Source organism: Callithrix jacchus, chromosome 16, assembly GCF_049354715.1.
Source record: "Callithrix jacchus isolate 240 chromosome 16, calJac240_pri, whole genome shotgun sequence".
Taxonomy (NCBI): Eukaryota; Metazoa; Chordata; class Mammalia; order Primates; family Cebidae; genus Callithrix; species Callithrix jacchus.
This window is the reverse complement of record NC_133517.1, coordinates 857880-882501: the sequence shown is the minus strand read 5'-3', so window position 1 is coordinate 882501 and position 24622 is coordinate 857880. Positions and strand designations below refer to the sequence as shown.

The 24622-nt window shown below is 38.1% G+C and overlaps 1 protein-coding gene across 6 annotated transcripts in view; it reads right to left on the bottom strand.

Moving 5' to 3' along the window:
* Positions 1-24622, bottom strand: part of ATP6V1H (ATPase H+ transporting V1 subunit H) — a 100258-nt gene that overhangs the window by 36350 nt on the left and 39286 nt on the right. For all 6 annotated transcript variants that reach the window (XM_002758895.7, XM_003734936.6, XM_035277162.3 and 3 more), the window contains 3 exons: positions 20428-20620; positions 4825-5003; positions 2493-2618 (listed from right to left, as the gene is read on the bottom strand). In XM_002758895.7, the coding sequence (XP_002758941.1) occupies positions 2493-2618; positions 4825-5003; positions 20428-20620 (498 nt within the window). The remainder of the gene's footprint in view (positions 1-2492; positions 2619-4824; positions 5004-20427; positions 20621-24622) is intronic.

Here is a 24622-nt window from a genome sequence, read left to right as displayed (position 1 = left end):
ATGGGAGCCAGAGAATCAGAGCTTATTGGTAGCAGAAACTACTGATGGATCTATCCACTGGTAGAAACACTTAAAGGGTAACAGACTAATTGCTAAAGATTGAACAATGACTAGCTAGAGAAATAAAAATCTCAAGGAGTCCAATCTTATGGGAGGTAGGTTGCCTTCACAGTGCTCACCTAAGGAGAAATGGATAATCTGAATAGGCCTACATCTATTAAAGAAATGAGTAATTAATAACCTTACAAAACAGAAAGCAACGGGCCCACATGTTCTCACTGGTAAACTGTGTCAAACATTTAAGAAGGAAACAACACCAATTCTTTACAGTCTCTTCCAGAAAATAGAAGTAGAGGGAACACCCTTTAACTCATTCATGAGACCAACATTACCATCATCCCAAAATCAGAAAAAGACGTCACAAGAAAGGATAATTACAAAGCACTATCCGTCACGAACACAGATGCAAAAATCCTCAACAAAAATATTAGCAAATCAAATCTAATAACATGTAAGACAAATTATAAACTATGACCAAACAGGATTGAGTCCAGGAATGCAAGGCTGGTATAGTATTTGAGAAATGTAACCCATCACATCAACAGGCTAAAGAAAAAAAAATCACATCAATAGATGCAGGAAAATTATTTGACAAATTCAACATCCATTCATGATAAAAACTCTCAGCAAATTAGGAATACAGGGAAACATTCTCAACTTGATAAAGACGATGTGCAAAAAAAAAAAAAAAAGAAATCTATAGTTAACACCATATTGAACAATGAGAAATTAGATGCCTTCCTCCCTAAGATCAGGAGCAGGGCAAGGATGCACCCTCTCATCACTCTATTCACTATCACATTGGAAGTATATTAAGTGTAATAAGACAAAAAAGGAAATAAAAGAAATAATTACGGCAAAGTCACAGGATACAAGGTAAATATATGAGTCAACTGCTTTCTCATACACTATCCATGAACAATTGGAATTTCAAATTAAAAACACAGCACTAAGTCAAGCATGGTGGCTCATGCCTACTAGCATTTTGGAAGGCAGAGACGGGAGGACTACTTTGAGGCCAAGAGTTCGACACCAACCTAGGCAACAGAGTGACATCCCATCTCCACAATTAAAAAAAAAAAATAGCTGGTGCACGGTGATGTGTGGCTGCAGACCTAGCTGTCAGGAGGCTGAGATGGGAGGATCTCCTGAGTTTGATGTCACAGTTAGCTATGATCACATCACTTCCCTCCAGCCTGGGTAACAGAGCTAGATCCTGCCTCTTCTAGGGGTAGAAAGCCAGGCACGGTGGCTCCTGCCTGAAATCTCAACACTTTGGGAGGCTGAGGAGGGCAGATCTTGAGGTCAGATGGAGACCATCCTGGCTAACATGGTGAAAGCCTGTCTCTACTAAAAATATTTCCAAATCACCTAGCTGATCTGGGACCTGTATCCAGAATAGATAAAGAACCCTTACAACTAAGTAATAAAAAGGCAACCCAATTAAAAAATGAGCCAAGTATCTGCAAAGAAGATATACAAATGACCAATAAGCACAGGAAAAGATGCTTGACATTATTAGTCATCAGGAAATACAAACAGATACCACAATGAGGTATCACTGCACCCTCAGGTGGCTAGAATCGAAAGATCAGGTTGTAACAAATGTTGGCAAAGACGTAGAGAAATCAAAACCCTCATTCACCATTGATGAGAATAGGAAATTGTGTAGCTACTTTAGAAAACAGTCTCATAGTTTCTCAAATGGTTAATCACAGAGTTAACACATGACTCAGCAACTTCACACCAAGTATCTAACAGCAAGACAAATGAAAACATATAGCCACACAACAACTTGTACCATAAGTATTACTGGCAATATCCATAATAGCCAAAAGGTAGAAACAACCCAGAAGTCCATGAACCAATCAGTGAATAAATAAAATGTGGTCTTACCCACATAATGGAAAATCATTCAACCATAAAAAGGAATGAAGTAGTGATAAATTCCACAACCTGGATGAACCCTGAACATACTACAGTATGTGAAAGAAGCCAGACACAAAAAAGTATGTATTACATGATTCCATTTACATGAAATTTCTGTAACAGGCAAATCCAGGTATTGGTGGCTGCTTAGGGTCAGATAGATGGGTGGGTAAAGAGGCGGTGGCCAAAGGATATGGGGTTCCATTTTGAAGCCATGAAAATGTTCTAAAACTGACTTTGTTGATGAGTACAAATATCTGAATACACTAAAATCCAATGCATTTTACAGTTTAAACAGATAAACTGTATGCTATAATTGTATCTCACTAAAAAAGAAAGAAGCCTACACATATTAGTCATCTTATTATGACAAAGGTAAACCTGGAGAATACGGAGGTTGCAGTGAACCGAGATCACGCCATTGCACTCCAGCCTGGGTAACAAGAGCAAAACTCCGCCTCAAAACAAACAAAAAATAGTATAAAGTGAAACAAAAAACTTACTTCAAGAGTTCATAATTCTTCTCATTTAATCTCACGGCATTCTCTCTCCAAAATTTCTCAGATTTGTGCACGGGACTCCACTCCAACCTTCCAGATTTAAGTTCCGAACTGTATTCATCAAATGAACTATAAAAATGTGTAAAGAATTCAAAATTTATAAGAATCTGACCATTACTCCAAAATTAAGCAAAATAAAATGTCTTCACTGATTATTTAATTATAAAGGAATGACCATCCTTTGTACATTTACAAACTACCACTAAGCGAAGTTTAAACAGTTTAAATAATCTTTAATAAAATATCTGAAATTTTATTCAGTATAGTAAGGTCCAACCCTCCTGTCAAATTTGAATGCTGGGTATGAGACATAAAACTCAGCACTTGCTTTCAAAATCTTTACTCCAATATATACATGAATGTGTATAAGCAAAAAAATTGAAAATCAGAATTTCTACCATGACACTTGAAATACTGTATTTCCCAGACCAACAGGCATATTAATGTAAAATAATATATTACGTAAAAGCATAGTACTTTAACAAAAACAATAAACCCATACTATTATAGTATAAATATCATAAACTATAAAAATACATCACAAAAACAAAATCACATGCATTGGCACAATATTTTACAATGTGATTACCAAGAGTGTAGATGTAATTAATTGGATTAATCCATTATAGACCAAAGACAAAAGCCTCTGTACATACAACAAACTGCACTTCACCTTAATTTAAAAACCATTCACTGGACAGTAACGTGATTATTCCAAGCTTTAAAGTCTGAAAATTTTTAATGTGGTTAGCCAGTGGACAAACACACTGTCAGAACATACTTGGACCTTCTCTCAAGTAAAATTTAAAAACGGATGTAACCATTCAAATTTTACTAGTACATTCCACAACCAGGATGTACTAGGTAAGCTGATCAGAGGGTCCCGTTTGAATAAAGTAGTAAAATACTTTCATGTAGGGCCAAGTTAGTATAAGAAGTATAACTATTTTTAATATTCATATCCTAATCCTATAATAGCAAAAACGAAGCCAAGTCTGTTTTAGCTGCACCCATCACCCTATTAACTTTATGTAAGTGGTATTTTTCAAATTACCAAATTCAAGGTGAAAAATCAATAATTAGCTAAAATGGATTAAATCATGTACATGATTTACACTGATCTTAGTTTTTACAAAAACAGGTCTTAAATGATTATTACAGAGAACCAGTCATAAGTTTTTAATAAACATGGTAACAGAATATATAGCTATAAAGTCTATTCCTGGCCAATTAGAATCAATGTATCCATATTTTAAGTATTTATAATTATAGAACCATAAAAATCATTTTTCTTCCTCTGCAAAATCCATTACAAACCAGTGATACAGGTAACACCTCCCACCTCTGGGAAATCTTGGAGCCCTGGGGTAAATACATTTCTGGAGCACATTCTTTGCTGAAGGCGCCTGCAGGGCAGACGGAACCTCACAACAAATCCTGCAAGGTTAGCATTTTTATTACTATTTTACCAAAAGGAAAACAGACTTGAAAAAGTCAAGAAGCTCGTGTGAGGCCACACATGAAAAAAAAAAGCCAAACAATTCCAAGAATTAGCCTGGCTCCAAACCCCAATCCATCTAAGAGAAGCACCTGCTTTCAGAGAGTAACTTTTTTAAAAACATGCCAATGGTGTAAAAACAAAGAATACATGTTAATGGGAAAGATCATAAGATATTATGTATAAAACTGAAAAAGAACAAGGTCCAAAAGAATATGCAGAGCCCCTTTTGTGGGTTGTGGGGGGCAGGCAGAGAGGGGCTAAAAGGCTTTTTGGAAGCAAACACAAGACACCAGAACACAGTGAGGAGAGGCAGGGAAGATGGTGGGAGTGGCATGCAGTCCCTTCCATATGGGCTAATTCTTTACTGTATATACATTATTTACATTATTTTTAATATAAAAACTGAGCCAACAGGCCTTCAAAAACCAGGAAAACAAATACTTTCTCCATATACAGACAAACCTCCTTCATTAATTAATAAATCACCTTTATTGCTTAAAAAGCCTCTAACAGAAGACTCAAGGAATTCCAGGGTGGAGCCGGTAAGATTTTAGACAGCAGAAAACAGTGGAAATCTCCCTATAAGAAGAGATAACACACAGCTCTGACCAACTGTGGCCATGTAAGAATGATGTCTTCACAGGAGACATTAACGTACTTTAGTGAACTCTTGATTTATATAGGTAGCAACAAATTCAGGTTTTCTTAAATTTTCTTGCTAGTCAAACAAAGTCCAATACATCCAGCACATGAGAATTAAAAAGAATAACACACCTAAGGTCCTGGACACTCTCTCCAAGTTTTTCCAAAAGAAATTTGATATCTTCGCTGATATCTTCATCGTCGTACTTCTGCTGTTCCAAGTTCTCCAACTGTTTCAGAACTTTGCACTGAATCATAGCCAGAGCATATTCTTGGCGAGTTTCTCTTTCAGTCGATTTTTCCAAAAAGTTCTGGGTTAGACAAAGGGACAGTGAGAAACTAATTTGTCATGTGATGTTCGTAGACCTTCGCACATTCATTTATAGTTTCTCTCGTCCTCCTATTCTCACATTTAACTTTCACCTTCAGGAGGATGACTCTATGTCAAATCCTTACTTAGCTCCTGAATGTCTGTCCTATATCAGAAGCCTACTTCTGATCACTTTTGTATTTCCTAGATTGCTAAATATCTTTAATTCTTGACCCAGACGGGCCCTACAACACTGAAAACATTTACAACAAAATCCACTACAATCCTTTCTCACAGACTTCCTCTGGCTGTGAGCTCTTGGTTGTCGCTCACCTAGAGCATACTAAGAGAGTGTTTCTTCAAGTTCGCAGCCAAGTTCTCCAGTCTGTGACAACTGTCCCCCCTCTTATCAACCTGTAAGTGCACAAGGGACAACGATTTTTAAAACTCCCTTGTTTGAACAATCATCAGAAAGTTTTGCAACATTCAGGCAAATTCCCCAGTCCTCTTCTATGATTTTCTATTTTTAAGAGTACTTAACAAAACAGCAATAAGCATCCACAAATTTCTACCATAAACTGTCATGGAATTAACTAATGTTTCTGAGTAAGGACCAGGCTAAGCTCTTGGAACAAGAAGCAACAAGACAGGCCTCCGTTTTCAAAAAGCTACTTTCACCAAGCTAGTTTAAAAAGCCTGTCAAATGAAAACAAAAATAGGCAGTAACAACTAACTCCAACTGTAACAGAATTTGAAATTTCTTTTTTTCTTTTTTCACAAGGAAGTTCTATCCCTAATAATGAAGCTGAACAAATGGAAAGTGATTTAGCTCAGCATGTGGGAGTCAGTGAGATCAATGCCCACCAATCTTCCCTTTAGTTTTCTACCAGATTTTAAGTACCTTGAGAGTTGTTTGTCTTATTTTTCTATCACAAGTGCTTGGCTCAGAGTTGATATTCAATAATAAAATATTTGTGAACCTAATATCCCTCCTCAGTGATGAGATCTATAGATATCACAAATTGCTTGCAATCCTCCTTATTATAATTAGATAATGATGAGTAGAGTGGCAGCAACAGTATAACTAAATTAATTTGCTTTTAGAATTACTTCAAAACTAAAACATGAACTTCCACACAGGTATGATGGGTTTAAGAACCTACTGAACCAACCTCTCTCTGGCAGAAAACAACTATATACCTTGGAAGGCCAAGGTGGGCAGATCACAAGGTCAAGAGATCAAGATCATCCTGGCTGACACAGTGAAACCCCATCTCTACTACAAATACCAAAAAAATTAGCCAGGCGTGGTAGCACATGCCTGTAGTCCCAGCCACAGCCACTCGGGAGACTGAGGCAAGAGAGTCGCTTGACCGCAGGAGGTGGAGATTGTGGTGAGCTGAGATGATGCTACTGCACTCCAGCCTGGGCACCAGAGCAAGACTGTCACACACACAAAAAAACCTGAACAGACTGAAAAGGCAACTACTTAAAAGAACAGTAAATAGAAGCAGACAGAGTCTGATATGAAGTATACTCACCTACAGTAGGAAAGTCAGGAACAATACAGGTATATTCCTGTCACTCCAATTTTTATCCTGAAACTAAGGCACAGTGGCAGAGAACCCACCGAAAAGCTGAAAATAGTCTTTCTGGCCTGGGGAACCAGAAAAGCGAAGCTGGAAAACCATGAACGCTGAAGTGGGTAAGACTCAGGAAGCCCCAGAATACAAAGAGCAAAAAAGGGAACCCAAATCCTATCTGAATATAGCTCCAGGATGAATCAGATACTGGAACTAACAGAAAAAGACTTCAAAGCAATTATTATAAAAATCCTCAATGAAATAAAGTGCTCTCAATACACGAAAAATTTCATACAAAAAATCCATAAAGTATTTAAAAAGAAACAGAAATCCTAGAAGTAAAACCACAATTTCTGAAATAAAAAATCAGCTGATGGACTTAAGAACCAAGTGGAGATAACGCAGAAAAAGAGTAAGTGAACTTGAAAATAGGTTAAAATTATCCAAGGAGAAGAATAGAGATAAAAGGTCTTTTAAGAAATGAATAGAGGCCCAGGTCCTGTTATATATTATCTAACGGTCCAACAAATGTGCAATTGGAATACCAAAAGGAGAGGAGGCAGAGAATGGAGCTGAAATTTTATTTGAAGAAATGGCTGAAAGTTTTCCATTTAATGTCAGAGAAATTTTCAGACCCAAGATGTCCAATGAACACCAAGCACAAGCAAAGGCATAGCACTGTCAAACTGACAAAAAGTTTGAAGAATATTTTTGTTGCATACAGATTTTGAATTTATAATTCGTAGAAAGAAAGAAAACTAAAACAAGAACCAAAGTGACCCTGGTAAATTCTTTGAGACTATTCAAGTCAGCAAAGCTTCCATCTACTTAAAGTAGAAAGTATTCATTTCAGAGACAGGACAGTTCAGAGTGAACTGTTATCTTAAGTCGGAAAAACAAAACTACAATTTTGTGGTATTTTTCATCAGGTTACTTCTACCGAGACCAGCTCAGTCATGGAGACCCCCACCCATGCAGCGCTGAAGGTACTAAGAGACCCAGAGATAGAGTGGGACTATCGGGGGCACCGGCCTGCCAAGCTAAGAGCCACAGAGGGCTGACAGCCTCACCAGCTGAGAGCCTCAAGTAGACTCTGACCTACATATTTATTCTCTCTGAAAAGGTGATTATTATTAACAAGCAGGTGTTCTCTGCTTTCTCACAGGACAAAGATAAACTAGGCAGGCAGCTGGTGAGTGCCCGCCACTGATCGAAGACAAACTAGAAAGCGTTCTCCAAGAGAAATCAGTGAGGGCAGGGTCACACATCCCATGCTTAAAGAACTAGCTTAACTGCTATATAATATACATGTACTGTTTACCACTTCAGAACTCCCTCAACAGTTTTCCACTTGGGGGCTGGCTCAGTTTCCCTTGCCGTCATTCTCAGTAAACAATATAATTTATCACATACATTAGGAACGGTCCCAGCACTTCTGCATTTCTGTTGTGTTACTGTTTTATCCTTTCAATTGTGAACAAAGTGTATTTATTTACTGGTTCAATTTTAAATATATTCCAGAGACTCCATTTCCAGTAATGGTAAAATGGCTTCTATTGGATCAACCCTTCCATAGAAATGAACTATAAAATCTAGATGATATATGAAAGATTATCTGAAAGAATAAAAGGCAGCAGAAACTAGAATGCAGTCTAGATATAAGAAGAAAAAAAAAAGGAATGGCACCAGGAAAATTTCTAGTTTTATATATGGCTCTCCTCCCAAGGACAGGTCCCACTCAGAAAAATTCAGGTAAAACTCAGAAAGAACTCACGACCTCATCAGCCTGAGGAGACAGAGGACAGTTCAGAGTGACCATAGCAGCTAGAAGTGAGAGGAGAAATCAGAGAGAAACATAAATGAGCCCCAAATTCTGCATATGAACTCTGCCCAAATCTCTAGCTGACCACTGACTTATAAAATGTAAGAACAGAATGCCAGCAGCCCAGCTATGTCTAAAAGAACTGAAAAAAGATTTAAGCTGCTGCTCACCACAGGAAGACAGACTTGGAATTAGAGCCCAGCCAAGCTAACTGCCTGCTAAAACAACCTCAATGTCCTATGGAGAAACATAACAGAAACCAGTCCTAGGGTGTATTACTTACAACATTCAGAATACACTCCCAAATTAATAAGCATGTGAAGAAACAGGAAAATGGAACCAACGCTCAAGAGAAAAGCCAGTCAAGGAAGACCAACCCTGAGATGAATTAGAGGTTGGAGTTAGCAGGAAAAGATGTAAGATGCACATTATGACTATGCCCAAAGAAAAAGATGGTACCAATAAAAAAGCAAAAAAGGAAAGTTCATCTGAACATGGTAAAAAGAAAAAAAAAATTCAGTGGAGACACAGACACTAAATTCCCAAGTGGAAATCCTAGAAATAAAAATATCGATCATTTCAAATTTACAAATGAGCTCAAAAGGGGACTGGAAATGACAAAGGAATCAGTGAACATGAAGACAGACCAATAGAAATTACTCAGTTTCAGAGACAGGGAGGAAAATGCTCTTTATTCCTTCCCAGGAACAAAGTGAACCAAGGCTCCGTGACTTGCAATTTCAAAAGGTCTGATATAATCAGAATGCCAGAAGGCAAGGATAAGGAAAAAGGCGCAAATGTATACCTGAAAATATAATAGCCAAAATTTTCCATCTTTAATAAAAGATGTAACTCTACAAATATGTAAGTTCTGTAAATACTAGGAAAGGTAGATACAAATAAAACTAAATCCAGACACATCATAGTCAATCTTCAGAAAACCAAATATATAATAAAATGTTCAAAGCAGCTGGAAAAAGACAACACATTATGTACAGGGAAACAAAAATACAAAGGAAAGCTGACTTCTCATCAGAAACAATGGAGATGATTCTGCTGAGAGAGAGCATTAAAAAAGGAAGACAAAGGAGAGAGGTTAGCAGAAAGTGGAATGATATCTTCAAAGTACTGAAAGAAAAAAAGAACCACATCCAGCAAAAACATCCTTCCACAAAAAAAGGAAAATACTGTTTTTATAAAACCAAACTGAGATCATCAGTCACCAGCAGACGTGCACTGGAAGATACAGAAAAGCAGGGATTGGCTGACTTTTTCTGTAAAACGCCAAAGAGTGAATATTTTAGGCTTTGCAGTCTCGGTCTCTACTCTTATGATGTAAAAGCAGTCACTAAAAAACAAACAAATGGGCAAAGCAGTATTCCAATAAAGCTTTATAAAAACAGGTAGGCCACATTTGGCCCACGGGCTTCCATAGTTTGTTATGTTAAGTAAAATGAAGGTTTTTATAGGATGCACTTAACCCAAGAGAAAGCAAAAATGGAAGACAAAAGAACAAAAAAAAAAAAACAGACGAGCCAACAGAAAACAGAGTAAAATGGTAGGCCTAAATCTAATCATACCAACAGATTTTTAAATGCCAGTGACCACTCCAGTTAAGAGGCAGAAATTATTTGAATAGATAAAAATTCAAGACCCAAGAATGTGTTGCCTAAAAGAGACAAACTAAATGTGACACAGGTCAGCTGAAACGGAGAAGGAAAAAGATACAGCACGCACCCATAAGCATAAGAAAGCTGGAGTGTGATATTAACTTCAAATAAAGTAATCCAAGAGCATTGCCAGTGACAAAGGATATTTCACAGTAATACAAAGACCAGTTCATCAGGAAAATCTAACATTTATAAGTGTTTTAATTACAGAGCTTCAAAATTCATGAAGCAAAAACCGACAAAACTGAAGGGAGAAACTGAAAAATCCACAATAATAGGTAGAGATTTTAACAGCTCTCTCAGCAACTGACAGAACCACTAAACAAAAAAAAAATTAGCACACAGACGATCTAGGTAACACTATCAACCACCCTGACCTAAATGACACAACACTACTCCAGCTGCAAAATATACATTCTTTTAAAGTGCACTTGGTACAACCACTGTGATAGACGGTAAGACAAGCCATAGAATGAATCTCAGATTTCAATGGATTGAAATCTTACAGAATATGTTCTTATCCATAATGTAATTAAGCCAAAGCCCAGAAACTTTCTAATTTCTATCTGGACATTTCACAATGCACTCCTCTGTAATCCACAGTCAAGGAAGAAATCATGACGTGTGACACTCATATTATTTACACGCTTGCCTCCTTTACTAAAATGTGAGATCCTAGGAAACAACACAACAGATCCCCAGCTCCTTGTATGGCTTCTTCTACAAACTATTCTCTTTCGGAACACCTGTTATTTCCTTCTAAACCAATCATTTTCTGAGTCCTTCAACTACGGGAAGGGATAAATCTGTTAACCTCTTCCTCTTATAAAACTCTTCCCCTTTTCCTTTCCTTTTGTGAGATTTTACTTACTTTTCTACTAAACCTTCTATGGTCTTTTCCAGTTACTTTTCCTATTACCCTCTCTTCTAACTTTAGAAATACATCAAAGCTCTTTTGATTACATGGTTTTTTGGTTAATCATATATTGTTGCCCAGAGAATTAAACTCCGTATTTATGATATTATTGGCCAGGTGCTATGGCTCATGCCTGTAATCCCAGCACTTTGAGAGGCCAAGGCAGGCAGATCACCTGAGGTCAGGGGTTTGAGGCCACCCTGGTCAACATGGTAAAACCCCATCTCTACTAAAAATACAAAAATTAGCCAGGCACAGTGGCACATGCCTGTAATCCCAGCTACTCAGGAGGCTGAGGCAGGAGAATTGCTTGAACATAAGGAGGTAGAGGCTGCAGTGAGCTGAGATCATACCACTGCACTCTAGCCTCGATGACAGAGTGAGACTCCATCTCAAAAAAAAAAAAAAGATATTATCGTAACTAATGGCTTCAATTATTACTTCAATACATTCAATAACTAATACAGAACAGCCCTATGATATTCTAAAACCAACTTCCCTCTCAATTGTCCAAGACAATGGCATTTCAAAGAGTAGTCATTTTTTATTCTCCCTTTTTCTTGAAGTGTGCCAAATCAATCATTAAGCCTTATCTATTCTTCCTTCCATACATGTTCTCATTTCACTGCTTCATCTTAGTATAAAGGAATGAATGAGTTATAAAAAGTAGTTAAGAAACTGAATCTGCCAGAAACAATCTATTTAATCTGGCAGCAATATATTCTTTGAAATGTTATTCTTTCTCTAAAAGTAAATGTTATCTTCACCTCAACAAAATCAAAAGTCACCAATCTGGTATAAACACCCTTTTTGCCTTTGGCAAATTAATGGTGTAGAGGGGTGTTGACACATCCAAAAACAAGGTGGAGTCAGGTGACAATTCATATCTTTCTGTCAGCAAAACTGAACTGCTGGCCTTGTCAAGCATGTGTGAAAAGCAGTGCTTCAAAAACCACTGGTGGTCAAGACCAGTTTTGCTTGTTTTTTGACTTTCAATCAGTCATGAGCAAATACTCTTATAAAACACAGTAAGGATGAATTTTAAGACATGTAAAATACAAGCTAAATTTTCGTATTGTAAAATTCAATAAACCAAGATTCTGTCAAATTCCTACAAGTTTCTAAATGCCGACGTTCACTTTCTGTATTTATCCATTGCAGGTTACGAACAAACCGTTCACTGCACTGCAATGGTAATGTGGACACTTTAAAAACTGCTGCATTAAATAACTCACCCCAAAATCTTAAGTCTGTCTTGCTAGACCTCATCCAAACCTGGTATCTACTAAGCAAGATAAAGGTTAGGCAAAGAGGTTGAGGCAGAATTCCTTAAATAGGGAATAAGGGGCTAGACTACAGAATAAAACTTCATGGCAATATCTCCATGCCGTAGCAGTGATCAAAACAGCCCCATACACTCAGACTAGAGCTAGCTTCTTTGAAAGAGTTATGACTATGAACTGCCTACATGGGAAAATGCATGTACACGCATGTGCACGTTTATGTCTGGTGAGTATTCATGTGTATATGTGCAGTAAACATCATCATTAATCTAATAAAAAGAACAACTCGATTTGGCCATAATTATTAAGGCTTTCTGATGAAAAGCATATTGTTGTAAAAAACAATACAATTCACTTCATGTGACAGATAACGTAGGCTTTTGATTAAGCAGAGCCCAAAAAGGAAATCAAATGCGCAACAAACAGATGTAAAACTCTAGGCAACAAAGATGACCTTCGATGTCTTTATCAGTCACAGCCCCAAAACACCTTACTTTATTTAAGGACTTGAAGATTGACAAATCAATTTAACCAACAGCAGTAATATTTGCAGAGACCTGGAGTTCAGCACATACTACAAATAAGTGAGATTGATATTCTCAAAATAAAAATTCATACAGCCAAATGGAAACTAATAATTAGAAGCTACTAGATTTGTTCATCTCACAGTAGCTCAGCAGCTCAGCAAGCTTCCTAAAGCCTCCTACAAAAAAAAAAAACTCCAAGTTTTAGGACATGACTAGACCATCTTCAAATAACCTCATCAGTAAAATCATTTTTAAAGGCTAGAGGAATTCAAATTACTTTAAAAATCATCATTGTTAAAATCAGTTTGATGGTATAAATCAAATGGCTTCACTATGTCTTTAACAATAGCTCAATTTTATTCCACTGTGCATCTCAAAACTGTGGATGTCTAAAGATGTCCTTCTGACTTCCTGCTCTCAGCATATTCATGGAATGACTGCATTATCCCAAATTTAGCCTATGAGAATCTTAAAAAAAACAAAAAACAACTAGTATTTCTATCATTGGACTGGGTCTATTTTAAATATTCTGAAAACCAAAATTAGACAATAGAAGTCCATAAATTATTAAATTCTATCCATTGTAGGTTAAAAAATTGGAATTTATAGTTTATATAAGATTTTTAAGTCTTGCTAAATATTAAAGTAACGTATTCACCCTGTCTCTTTTAAATCAAACAAAACAGCACTAGATCTTTGCCTGGGCCTAATATTAACTTAGCAAGCATCCAACTTAAAGGGATAAAGAGGAAAACTTTGTTATTCCAGGATTTTATGAAGAAAAAAGGCAGGAAAATAAACACATCCCGTATATTTACTACTGCAGACAGTTTAAGTGTTATTTTCTGGACTGCTTACCTAATGTTTAAATGAGTTAAGTACCATCTACCACCTTTCACCAGAAATGAACTAGCTCTGGGAGTCCAAGCCACTCTCCCAACACTAGACAATCAAGTGCTGGAATTCACATCCAGGTCTATCCACTCCAGAAAGATTCTTCTCTGACCTTCTACTGCACCATTACAAAAGAGCTACACGCCTCTACTTCTCAAATTTCCATAAAAGTAAATAATTAATTCAGAAACCTCCCAAATGAGGTCAAAAGAAAAAACCTAAGAATCTCTGTCTGGCTCTACACTCATGGCGATTTTTTTGAGCTTTGTATATCATAAACACAGTGACTTCATCAAGTTACTCTATCAAAACAAAGGCTTAAACAAAATACAAAGGTCCTGAGAAAACGTATTCTATCTTATGCATCTTTCCACGCCCTCAGTAACCAACGAATAGCCTTGCACATATTTGGTCTTCAATAAATATCTGATGCATTGATTGACAGATGAATAAATAATCTACAAGAGGAAGAACAGGAGAGAAAAAGAGAAGGAAGAACTTAAAGGCAGGATTCAATTAATAGCAACTAACATCTCTCTTCTGTGGCATGACAGTATTAGATACCTGCTTCCAATAACCCTTTCATTTTACCTAATGATTCAAAACGAAAAATAATGGAAGGGAGAAGGAACTAAGTGGGGACAAAAAAATTAAGTCGGGTATATATGGGAGGCTTAGATAGAATATCATACAACGATTAAATCAGTTTTTTCGGGGGCTTCAGATTAAATCTCAGCCCATTGTTAAAAACTGTTAGTACCTGGGTCAGGTGCGGCGGCTCACGCCCGCAATCCTAGCACTTTGGGAGGCCGAGGCGGGCGGATCACTTGAGGTCAGGAGTTCAAGACCAGCCTGGCCAACATGACAAAACCCCATCTCTACCAAAAACACAAATATTAGCCAGGTATGGTGGCACATGCCTGTAGTCCCAGCTACTCTGGAGGGCTGGGGCAAGAGAACTGCTTGAACCCGAAGGCGGAGGTTGCAGTGATATACTCTAGTCTGGTTGAGAGAGCAAGACTTTTGTCTCAAAAAGAAAAAAAGTTATTAGTACCTGATTTTTTCATAGAAACTTGCAGCACTTAAAATATCATCTAAATAATACCTTTAAAAGCCATGTAGTTTCTTGAAACTGAGATGAAAAGATACAAAGTAAAGATATATTCTTTGAAACAACAGGACAGCTAAAATAAGACCCTGACTTCTATTATAGCTCTTTCCCATGCCTCTATTTTACCTTAAATAGACAACTTATTAACAAATTATCAAAAGCCTATAACAAGAAATTATGATAAATTTTTACAGTCTTTAACATTTTAAAAAATAGGTATTTTAATTTCAAAAAATATATAACATACAGAAAAGAACAGGAGAGATACATGAAAAAATAGTACTATTCACTTCCCCAGTAACTACTTAGGAAACCATTGACCTTTCTATTGCCCATAAGTGAAAGTCACACAAAAGAGAATAAATACAATAATAATTCATCTTTCTAGGATAATCTAATTGCAAATACATCAAGTCAAAGGTAACCATCTTTTCTAACAGTTTAGCAATTACAAAACATATCTCCTTTTCTGAAAAAAAAGCTTTCCGTACCAAGTTTATCAGCAGCTCCCAATTTAGACAAAAGTCCATGCACTAACAGAAAACAGGGACCTCTCTCTCTCTAGTCTCGCTTTCTGTGATATGTTCATCAAATTAAGTAAACATGTTTTATTTCTCTCTTAATTTTTAAAATATGAATATTCAGTAACTGGGCCAATCTTTTCTTCCACCTAACTTCTTCACTGGATCACAATTCCCTCGAAATAGCTCACTTTTGTTCCAAAAGGCTTTTCACTATTCTTTCTGTGTAGGTAACATCCAAAGACAAACCCCACAGAGAAAAGAATATGAACCCAGTGCTCACACCATCTGAAGTAAGTTCACCACAACTGCTGCAGCCCTGGTGCCAACAGCAACCCCACGACTAACCCCTTACAGTTACAAATATTTACTGAGGGTGTATTAGGTGCCAAAGGCTCGTTTAGCACACATTTTTCAAAGGCTGTTATCATGTGAGCATCAACAAAGTGACAGATTTAGGAGAGATTATATTACTCTCACAGGACACATGAAAAAACCTAAGGCACACAAAGAGGTTAAGCAACTTGGCCAAAAGCCTGGAGGCCAGTGAAGAGCCCAGCAAACCTGACCACCACTGCACATGCCGGCACACTCACTGCTGGCCTGAGTGCACACACACTATGTAGTGAGGAAGGCCAAGCATGATTCACCCAAATCACGTGGAGAGGAGATTTCAAAGACTCCCTCGGCTATTCAGTGCCTAGGCAATTCATCTAGAGTTGAAGCCTAGTTGTAGTAAGGGAACAGAGATTATAAACTGCAGGTTTTAAAACGTCAAGGGGGCTCTGTATCTGGGAGGGATATTGCAGGTAATTTATAATTTTACTTAATATTTTTCTATCATATCTTTTTAACCATATTATTTTTATAAAAGAAAAAGATCAAACTAGCTCCATTTTTCCAAAAGGTAGATGCTTAATTTACACTAGAAGATTTTGGCAAACTAAAGGCTCCTGTGACAAGAATAGAATTTAAAAAAAGGAAAGACAAGGGGGAAAACTCAAAACTAAGGCAAATGGAGCAGGAGTATTAAGCCCTCAGAGCATGAAGTTGTTGAGTTGAAAAGATGCAATATCTATTTTGCCACAGTGAATAAATTTAAGAGGAATTGGTTCTCATTCCACATTCTCCCAGAGCAGGAAAGTACGAAAGAAGGTGCTAAGAGTAGGTCTGACAGAAGCTCTTATTTGACGGTGTCATGCTTTGGTGAGTGATGTCCAGGAGTGTGAAGACTAGTTAGTGTCAGGAGATAACCACGATGACTGACACATGCACGCTGGCCCCACTAGTTCTACGCCCAGAATGGGAGAGCCAAAAGATCCATTCATAGAGCAAGTCTGTGCCTTCAGAAAGTCAACAGCCACAAGTACCTGGACTGCACCTACAAGAGCCAGATTTACGTGCTCCATGTACTCCCTGGGAATTCACCCTGGGTGGTAGAGAGGAATAATAAACCCTACAAGAACAAATTACTGATGATTCCAGAAGATTCTTTCCTCACTTGTTAACATTCAACCTCTCCCCACCGCTGCACTTCTAAGATGACTAAGTCTGCTTCAAAAGGCCCCCTGAGCCCTGTGTTCTCTTCACACCCACCTCCTCACATCCCCCTCTGGCTGTCCACCTCCCTTCACCACTCATCACCGCATTGCACTGGTATTGCTTATTCACGCTGTCTGTCTCTACCAGACCATAAGACCTCCAATGTCCAGCTCTATCTTGGTCATCTGTGTCCCCTAATAATTAGCATAGCCGCTGGCACATAATGGAACCCACAGCTGTCTTGTGATTTAGGAGAGACTGGCAAAAGACTCTGCTTCTGGAATTTTTCACTTTTACTAAATAAGAACATGGATAATGAAGTACTTAAGTAGAAGAAAAAACACATTCGGTTTTCCTACTAAACACTTCAAAGGAAAGCCTCATTAACACAGCCCACTCCGATTTCGGAGCCGACTATTATTTCAGCTGGACTGAAATTCACCGTGACAACTCATATGCACAGAGTGCACAGGAAATGCAAACTGCAGAGCTGCCACGGTGAGGGAGGGAAGCGAGGAGGCTGGGCATTTGCCTGTTTCTCAGAGTGAACTTCAAGGACCACAGAATGATTTTTACATGAAAAATAGTCTGACTTTCATAAATAAACAATCAAAAGAAAGTCTAATGCCCAGTCCAACACCTGGTCAACAGCTGGTCAGCATTTTTCATACCCAGCAGGACACACGCAGATCTCACTGTCCAGTCTCTCCCAGAATCCACACTGAAGGCCACTCCTGCACGCTCTCCCTCACTCACTCAGCCCTTGCCAGGCAGCCAGGAAATACACGGGGCTTAGTACATCCAGCTGGTATTTTAAGCAAAGAAATCTTCCCCTGATGTTAGATTTGGTTATCCTTTCCATGTTATCCCCCATTTAATGCCAGTCTTAAGGTTCCTAAGAAAAAAAGGAGATGGCAGAGTGGTTAAGAGGACAGCCGGGAGCCGGACAGATCTCGTGAAATGCCAATTCTTTCACTTACTGAGGAATTATCTCCTAGTCTTGGTGCCTTATCAATAAAATAAAAATAGTACTAGAATTTACAGGGTCATCATGAAGCTTAAATAAGGCAATGCATAAAAATCACTTAATACATTTTAACGATTATTATTCTCTGCACCAAAGACAGGTTAGCATGATTGTTAAAAGCATGTGTCATACTGCCTGAGTTTAAATCCCTGCTCTGCCACTTCTTAGCTATTTTGGCAAATTATTTAACCTCTCGTGTCCTAGTGACCATTAAATGGAATTCCTGGGACAATTATATGTGTAATACATTTAAAATCAGAACAGTGCCTGACACAGAATAAGCTCTCAATAAACATTAGTTATTAACTACAGACATCTAAAAAAAGAGTTCCTACACATCAAATTTTAAAATTGGGAAGATGACAAACGCTATCAATAAGCAAGTTATAGAAAGAATACAAATGGCCAATAATATTAAAAGATGCTCAGGCTCATTCATTATTAACAGAATGCAGAATTAAAACACTGATTTAATTTTTCACCCAAGATTTTGTACAAAGTAAAAGGGTAATATTAAATGCTAGTGAGCAGAAAAATACACACTCCCAATATATAGTTGATGGAAAGGTAAATTTGCACATTTTTGAAAAGTATATGACAAAAGGCCAGGTGCTGTGGCTGACAACTGTAATCCCAGAATTTTGGGGAGGCTGAGGCGGGAGGATCACGTGAGCCCAGGAGTTCAATATCAGCTTGGGCAACAAAGTGAGATCCCGCCTCTACAAAATATTTTATTTTTTAAATTAGCCAGGCTTGGTGGCATGCACCTATAGTGCCAGCTTCTTGGGAGGCTAAGGCAGGAGGATCGCTCAAGCTCAGGAGTCTGAGGTTGCAGTGAGCTATGATCACACCTCACTCCACCCTAGCCTGGATGACAGAGTAAAATCCTGTCTCAAAAAAAAAGGTGGAGTGCAGTGGCTCATGCCTGTAAACCAAGCACTTTGGGAAGCCAAGGCAGGTGGATCACTTGAGGTCAGGAGTTTGAGACCAGCCTAGGAAACACGGTAAAACGCTGTCTCTACTAAAAATACAAAAATTAGTTGGACATGGTGGTGCATGCCTGTGATCCCAGCTACTCAGGAGGCTGAGGCACAAGAATCGCTTGAATCTGGGAGATGGAGGTTGCAGTGAGTTGAGACTGTACTCCAGCCTGGGCAACAGAGCAAGACTCTGCCTAAAAAAAAAAAAGTGTAAAAACACATTATTTTGACTCAGCAGTTCCATCTCTAGAACTCAATCCAAAAGAAATATTCATCAAAGTGGGCAAACATATGTAAAAGAAACCAGAAACACCACCACAAGGCCATCAATAGAGCGCTGGTTAAATAAAGTTTTACACCAGCACAGTGGAAAATAACCTCTAAAAATACTGAATATCCACATATACAGAAATGAAAACATATTCCTACATATTAAGAATAAAGTCATACAACAGTATTACACGTCATTTTTATTTTTAAATAAAAAACGAAGGTACACATCTATTGATTTATGTCTGTGCTTGGAGACATCTGAAAGATGCTAGTAACTACATTTGGCAAATGTGATAACTACATTATTTACATTTTGCAATACACCTGTATCACTTTTTACTGTTTTACTTGTTTTTTTAAAGATGTGTAAGAACAAAAATGGTTAAAAGCACAGACTGTACAGTCAACATCCTGGATTTGCATGTCTGCTATCTATTAGCAATGTGGCCTCCATGTCTCAGTAGTCCCAATGTATAACAATGACACCTGTATACTAACAGCAACAACAATCACTGTTTGTTACAGGGCTCTGGTGAGCATTAACCTATGGCAGAGGGTAAGCACTGTATGAGACATATCCACTATTATTAACCTTGAACAGCATTCTTAGACACATTACTTCAACTCAGCCATCCACAGAAGCCCATCTAAAGTGACCAACAAAATTATCAGTAGACAACTGGCACAGCAAATATGCTGGCTCTTGATAACCAGTTAGCAATATGAAGTATTGCTTGGCAACCTAGGATTTCAGTTCTAGCTAGGGTTTCTCTTGTCCTCAACTTCCTCATCTGTTCAAAGGAGGAAGCTGACTTAGATCTAACAAATCTAATATTCTAATAGGATAACTTTACTGTTTAAATAATCATACATCTTTACGGTTGCCTCAAAAATGTACTGAAGTCAATCGATCCAGAATCTGAAGCACAACTCCATACTAAAATACATGCTCCATAACAGGGAAACTCCTTCCAAAACTGTCTCTTGGAATGTACCGCAGCAGAAAATGACTTCCTGCACCTGAACATATTCCAACTGCATTTCCCACAAGCATGCTATAACTCACGTATCTCATTCACTTAGATGGTTTCCTCTCACCGATCCCCCTGCCCACACCACAAATACAAATTAGTGATACTTTACGTTCATCAAGACGCTATGGTTTCATGACCACATGAAGACCAAGTAATAACTTTTTCCCGCTTGCTAAAAACTTAAAATGTACTGCATGGTGAAAAATGCCTCACACACACACAAACCAATGTAAAACACTTACACGAAACGCTGCAAGAATGATTCTTGTTACTTTCTCTTTGACAGATTCTTGAAGGATATCAGACAGAACGGGAATGATATTATAGCGCCGCAGGTGTTCACACATTTGAGGACTGAATGCCAGGAGCCATATTGAAAAAATCATTTGATACTGGAGCTGAAAGCCACACTTGTTACTCAACACGCCCATTATGCTGCAAAAAAAAACACACACATTTAGAAAACATTTACTATGAAAGCAGAAGAAAGAAGAAATAAACAATTATTCTCTTTTTGTACTAATGGAACAAGTCTCTCTGAATTATGTCCTGTTCTTTTCTGCCAGCAGTACCAAGCAGCTAGGCTGCTACTCACAGGGAACCACTTCCAGTTCAGCTGCACTTAACCCCCTCCAAAAGTCACAGGACCTCAGGAAGCAGGTGCTCTTGCGGTGTGGCAACACGAAAGGGAACAAAGACTTGCAATATGGCAATGGGAATGGTAAGAAGAATCAGAGCCAAATGTTACATGGAGATTTGGAGTCTAGGAACCAATAAGACCACTGATAGCTTTAAAATATAAAGGAAACAGAAAAGAAGGGATGAGTTTGGTGAAAACCTGTGATGGGTTCAAATTTGACACAGTCAGTTACTGAATTTGTAGGTCAGGAAAAACCTCGGGAAGCTTCTGGTTTTATCTCTGACTTTACCAGTAAGGAAACTAGGAAAATGACATGGAAATGAAGTAGGTTATGCCAAGAGAGACAGTACAACAGAAGAAGAGCTAAGGAAATTGCTGTAGGTAATGCCTACATTCAAACAATGCAGTTTAGAAGTCATCAAATAAGACCATTAAAAAATGACCTTCATATTGGAGCAGAACCTACCATTTAAAAAGAAAAATAAAAAGACCAGAGGGGTTAAGAGCTCGAAGACCACAGAACATACAACACAAAGAGTGAGCCCTAATGTAAGCTATGGAACTTATTAATAAAAACCTATTAGCACTGCTTCATCGATTGGAACACATAGACCACACTAATGCAAGATGTTAATGAAAAGGGAAATTTGTGGGGAAGAGGGGAAGATGTAATGGGAACTCTCTGCACTTTGTTTTTCTGTAAAACTAAAGCCACTCTAATAATATAAACGTTTAAAATTCTAAGCCTGATTTTTACAGTCTAAACCTACTGTAACTTACTGAAGGCTTTTAACTGTGTCATTTCTCCATTTATTTGATTTGTATATAGCTCCATTCACTAATTGCTTTTAATTTTCTCAGGCATGGCTTCTGTCTTGCCTCCCCTGTTTTTCGTTGTTAGGTAAAACTTGCTTTTTAATTAATATTGGTATCAATATATAAGCTGCCGTAAGTCATGTCATTTTATACCGTGAACACCCTAGTCCCTGGTTTCCCTTGCTCTCTGCTCCAGTTAGGAAGCCAAGCCTTCTCCACTCGGCTTTGCGATGCTGTGGCTGAGACCCTGAAAACTGTATTTCTCTTCTACCAGCTGGCTCACTGTTAGGCTACGCCACGAACAGAAGCTAGAGGCTGACTTCAAGGAAAGAAGGGACTTCCTCCTGTCGGCTTTCTGTTCCTGAGAGCATTACCCCAGGAACACCCCTTTAACCCGGCAGCACCCGTTCTTTTCCATGGCAGCAGCCAAATTCAGTTTGCAGTTTTTCCAGTTCTAGCAGAATGAGTCCCATCACATTTCCTCAGAGACACCAGCACTAGCCAACTGGCTTCCCCTCCCCAGAGTCCTGGTTTCCAGATCCATGAGGCTCTTCCCAGGAGTTCAGAGACACCAACATCAGCTGGGCAAACCTCCTCCTCAAATGTCTAAATTTCAACTGTACTCACCCCTCCTCCAAGCATGCAAATTTTAATGATTCCAATCTCTTACTGTTGCCCACCCTCTTTACCTCCCCTACCCCGCCTTATGGGTGGTATCTGCACTTGCTACCTTTCTGACACTCGAGTGTCATTTTTTGTTGTAGTTGTTTCATTTTAAACAAAATCAGTGGCTGGGTATGGTGGCTCAAGCTGCTAATCCTAGCACTTTGGGAGGCCAGTGGCTGGGAGTTCAAGACTAGCCTGGGCAACATGGTAAAACCCCATCTCTATCAAAAGAACATAGTAATACAAAAACATGTCCAAAACAATACAAAAATAAATCAGTTTAGCAAATGTATACCTAGTTAATAATTCTTCATATCAAATTGTCTGTTAAAAGAATGTCAATTGTAATTTAATGGGAATAGCACTGAATCTATAAATTACTTTGGGCAGTAGAGGCAATTACCCCCAGCAAAGGCCCACTTATAGCTCCAATATTTAAGTGAAATATTAAGTCCAATATTTTACAGTGAAAAGCTCCAATATTTAAGAAGTCAATGTTAACCTTCAGACCTTGTGAAGCTACACAATATAGCACAATGCAATGTAAATTCTTTTTATCCTATATAGGTATACAAATACTCAGAAATAGTGTTGTATTATGTAGATAATAGGCTTTTTAACAAGAAAAAAAGTCAGCAAATTATATAGATTAAAATGTACTGGGTTTTTTAAGACCGCCGTTATCTTCCTCTCTTCAAACGGGCTATACTTGAAGTCTTTTCTCCTCACGTTATTCCTATCTGCAACGTGAAACACACACACACACACACACACACACACACAAATTCAATGCTAAGCAGAAACTCGAAAAGCAGGAAGTACATGTTTTATTCTGAAAAAATGAAAAGATTAAATGACTTTTTGAAATTGCTATACGTTCAGCAGATTAAGATAGTATACCTTTATTAATGCCCATCTCTCTACCTAAAGGTTGATCTGATTACTGCTAATCTTATTAGCGGTCATTAGCATATCAAACTACATTGGTTGAACATGAAATAGCCTAGATCTTATTTACACCTGATCTTGCTGCTGCTGAATGTTCTCTAAAATACTAAGTACTAGTCATTAGAAGAGCATTTGTTACACCTCAGCATACCATGAGAGTTCAAAGGGACCAAATTTTGGTATTTGAGTTTGTTTTATAAGCAATTATAACTATTTGTAGAGATTGCTAATTAATGACTTTAATTCTTACAGGTCCTCCATAGAGGGAAAAAAAATCTAATTTTTGTTTGGTAGGATTAAAATTCATTTTATCGTACAACAACCCTAATTGTAAGATAAAATGAATTTTAATTGTGCCAAACAATTCTACTGGGCATTTTTATAAACCACAAAATTTTAGTTGTCTTAGGCTATTTTATCATCCTGTACATTACTTTGTCATTATTCATTGATTATAACCAATTATACTAAGAAATGAAAAACTAAATAAAGCTGGAGACTGACCTAGGAAGATGATTTAATAGTGAAATAATAATTACCCTTTAGCTGCACTGCCCAAAATACAGCATTCTTTCACACAGGTAAGAAGACTGGTAACACCGTTTTGGTCACTCACCTTTAGGTTTCTGTGCAGAAAAGGGTTAACAGCAGAGTCCTGAGGTTGCTAGCCTCAGAAAGACCCGCTTACCAAGGCTGGCCCTTGACTGGCTTCTGGGAATTTGGCTGGTAAACAGGTTCCTACACTGATCAAACTAAACCATTTGTACAAACAGGTGGTTTATGCTGAATTCCTACTGCTGTGGTCTAAATGTCTGTGTCTCTCCAAAATCCATATGTTGAAAGACTAACCCCAAGGTGCTGGTACTAGGTGGTGGGGCCTTTGGGAGGTGACTAGGTCAGGGGGGCAGAGCACTCATGAATGAGATTAGTGCCCTTATAAAAGGGTCCTGAGAAAGACCCCTGTCCCCTCTGCTATCTGAGTTTACAGTGAAAAGATGACCATCTATGAATGAGGAAACAGGCCCTCACCAAACACCAAATCTGCTAGTGCCCTGATCTTGGACTTCCTAACCTCCGGAAATCTAAGAACTAAGTTTCCATTGTTTATAAGCCACCCAGCATTTTGTTACAGCAGCCCAAATGAATTAAGACACCTACTTCGTTGTGTTTTAGGTAGAGCCTGTCTGCATAACTAACCGCTAATAATATCTTAGGATCCGAGTCTCTGATGGGTTTCCTGAACAGAAATCTCACACAATCCATCCTGGGGGAGATGCACTCTGTGTCACCCCTCTGGGAGAAAGAGCATAAGGGAGCCTTCGCCTGGATTCCTCCACACTCAGCCTGTGTCTTTGTCCCTTATGACA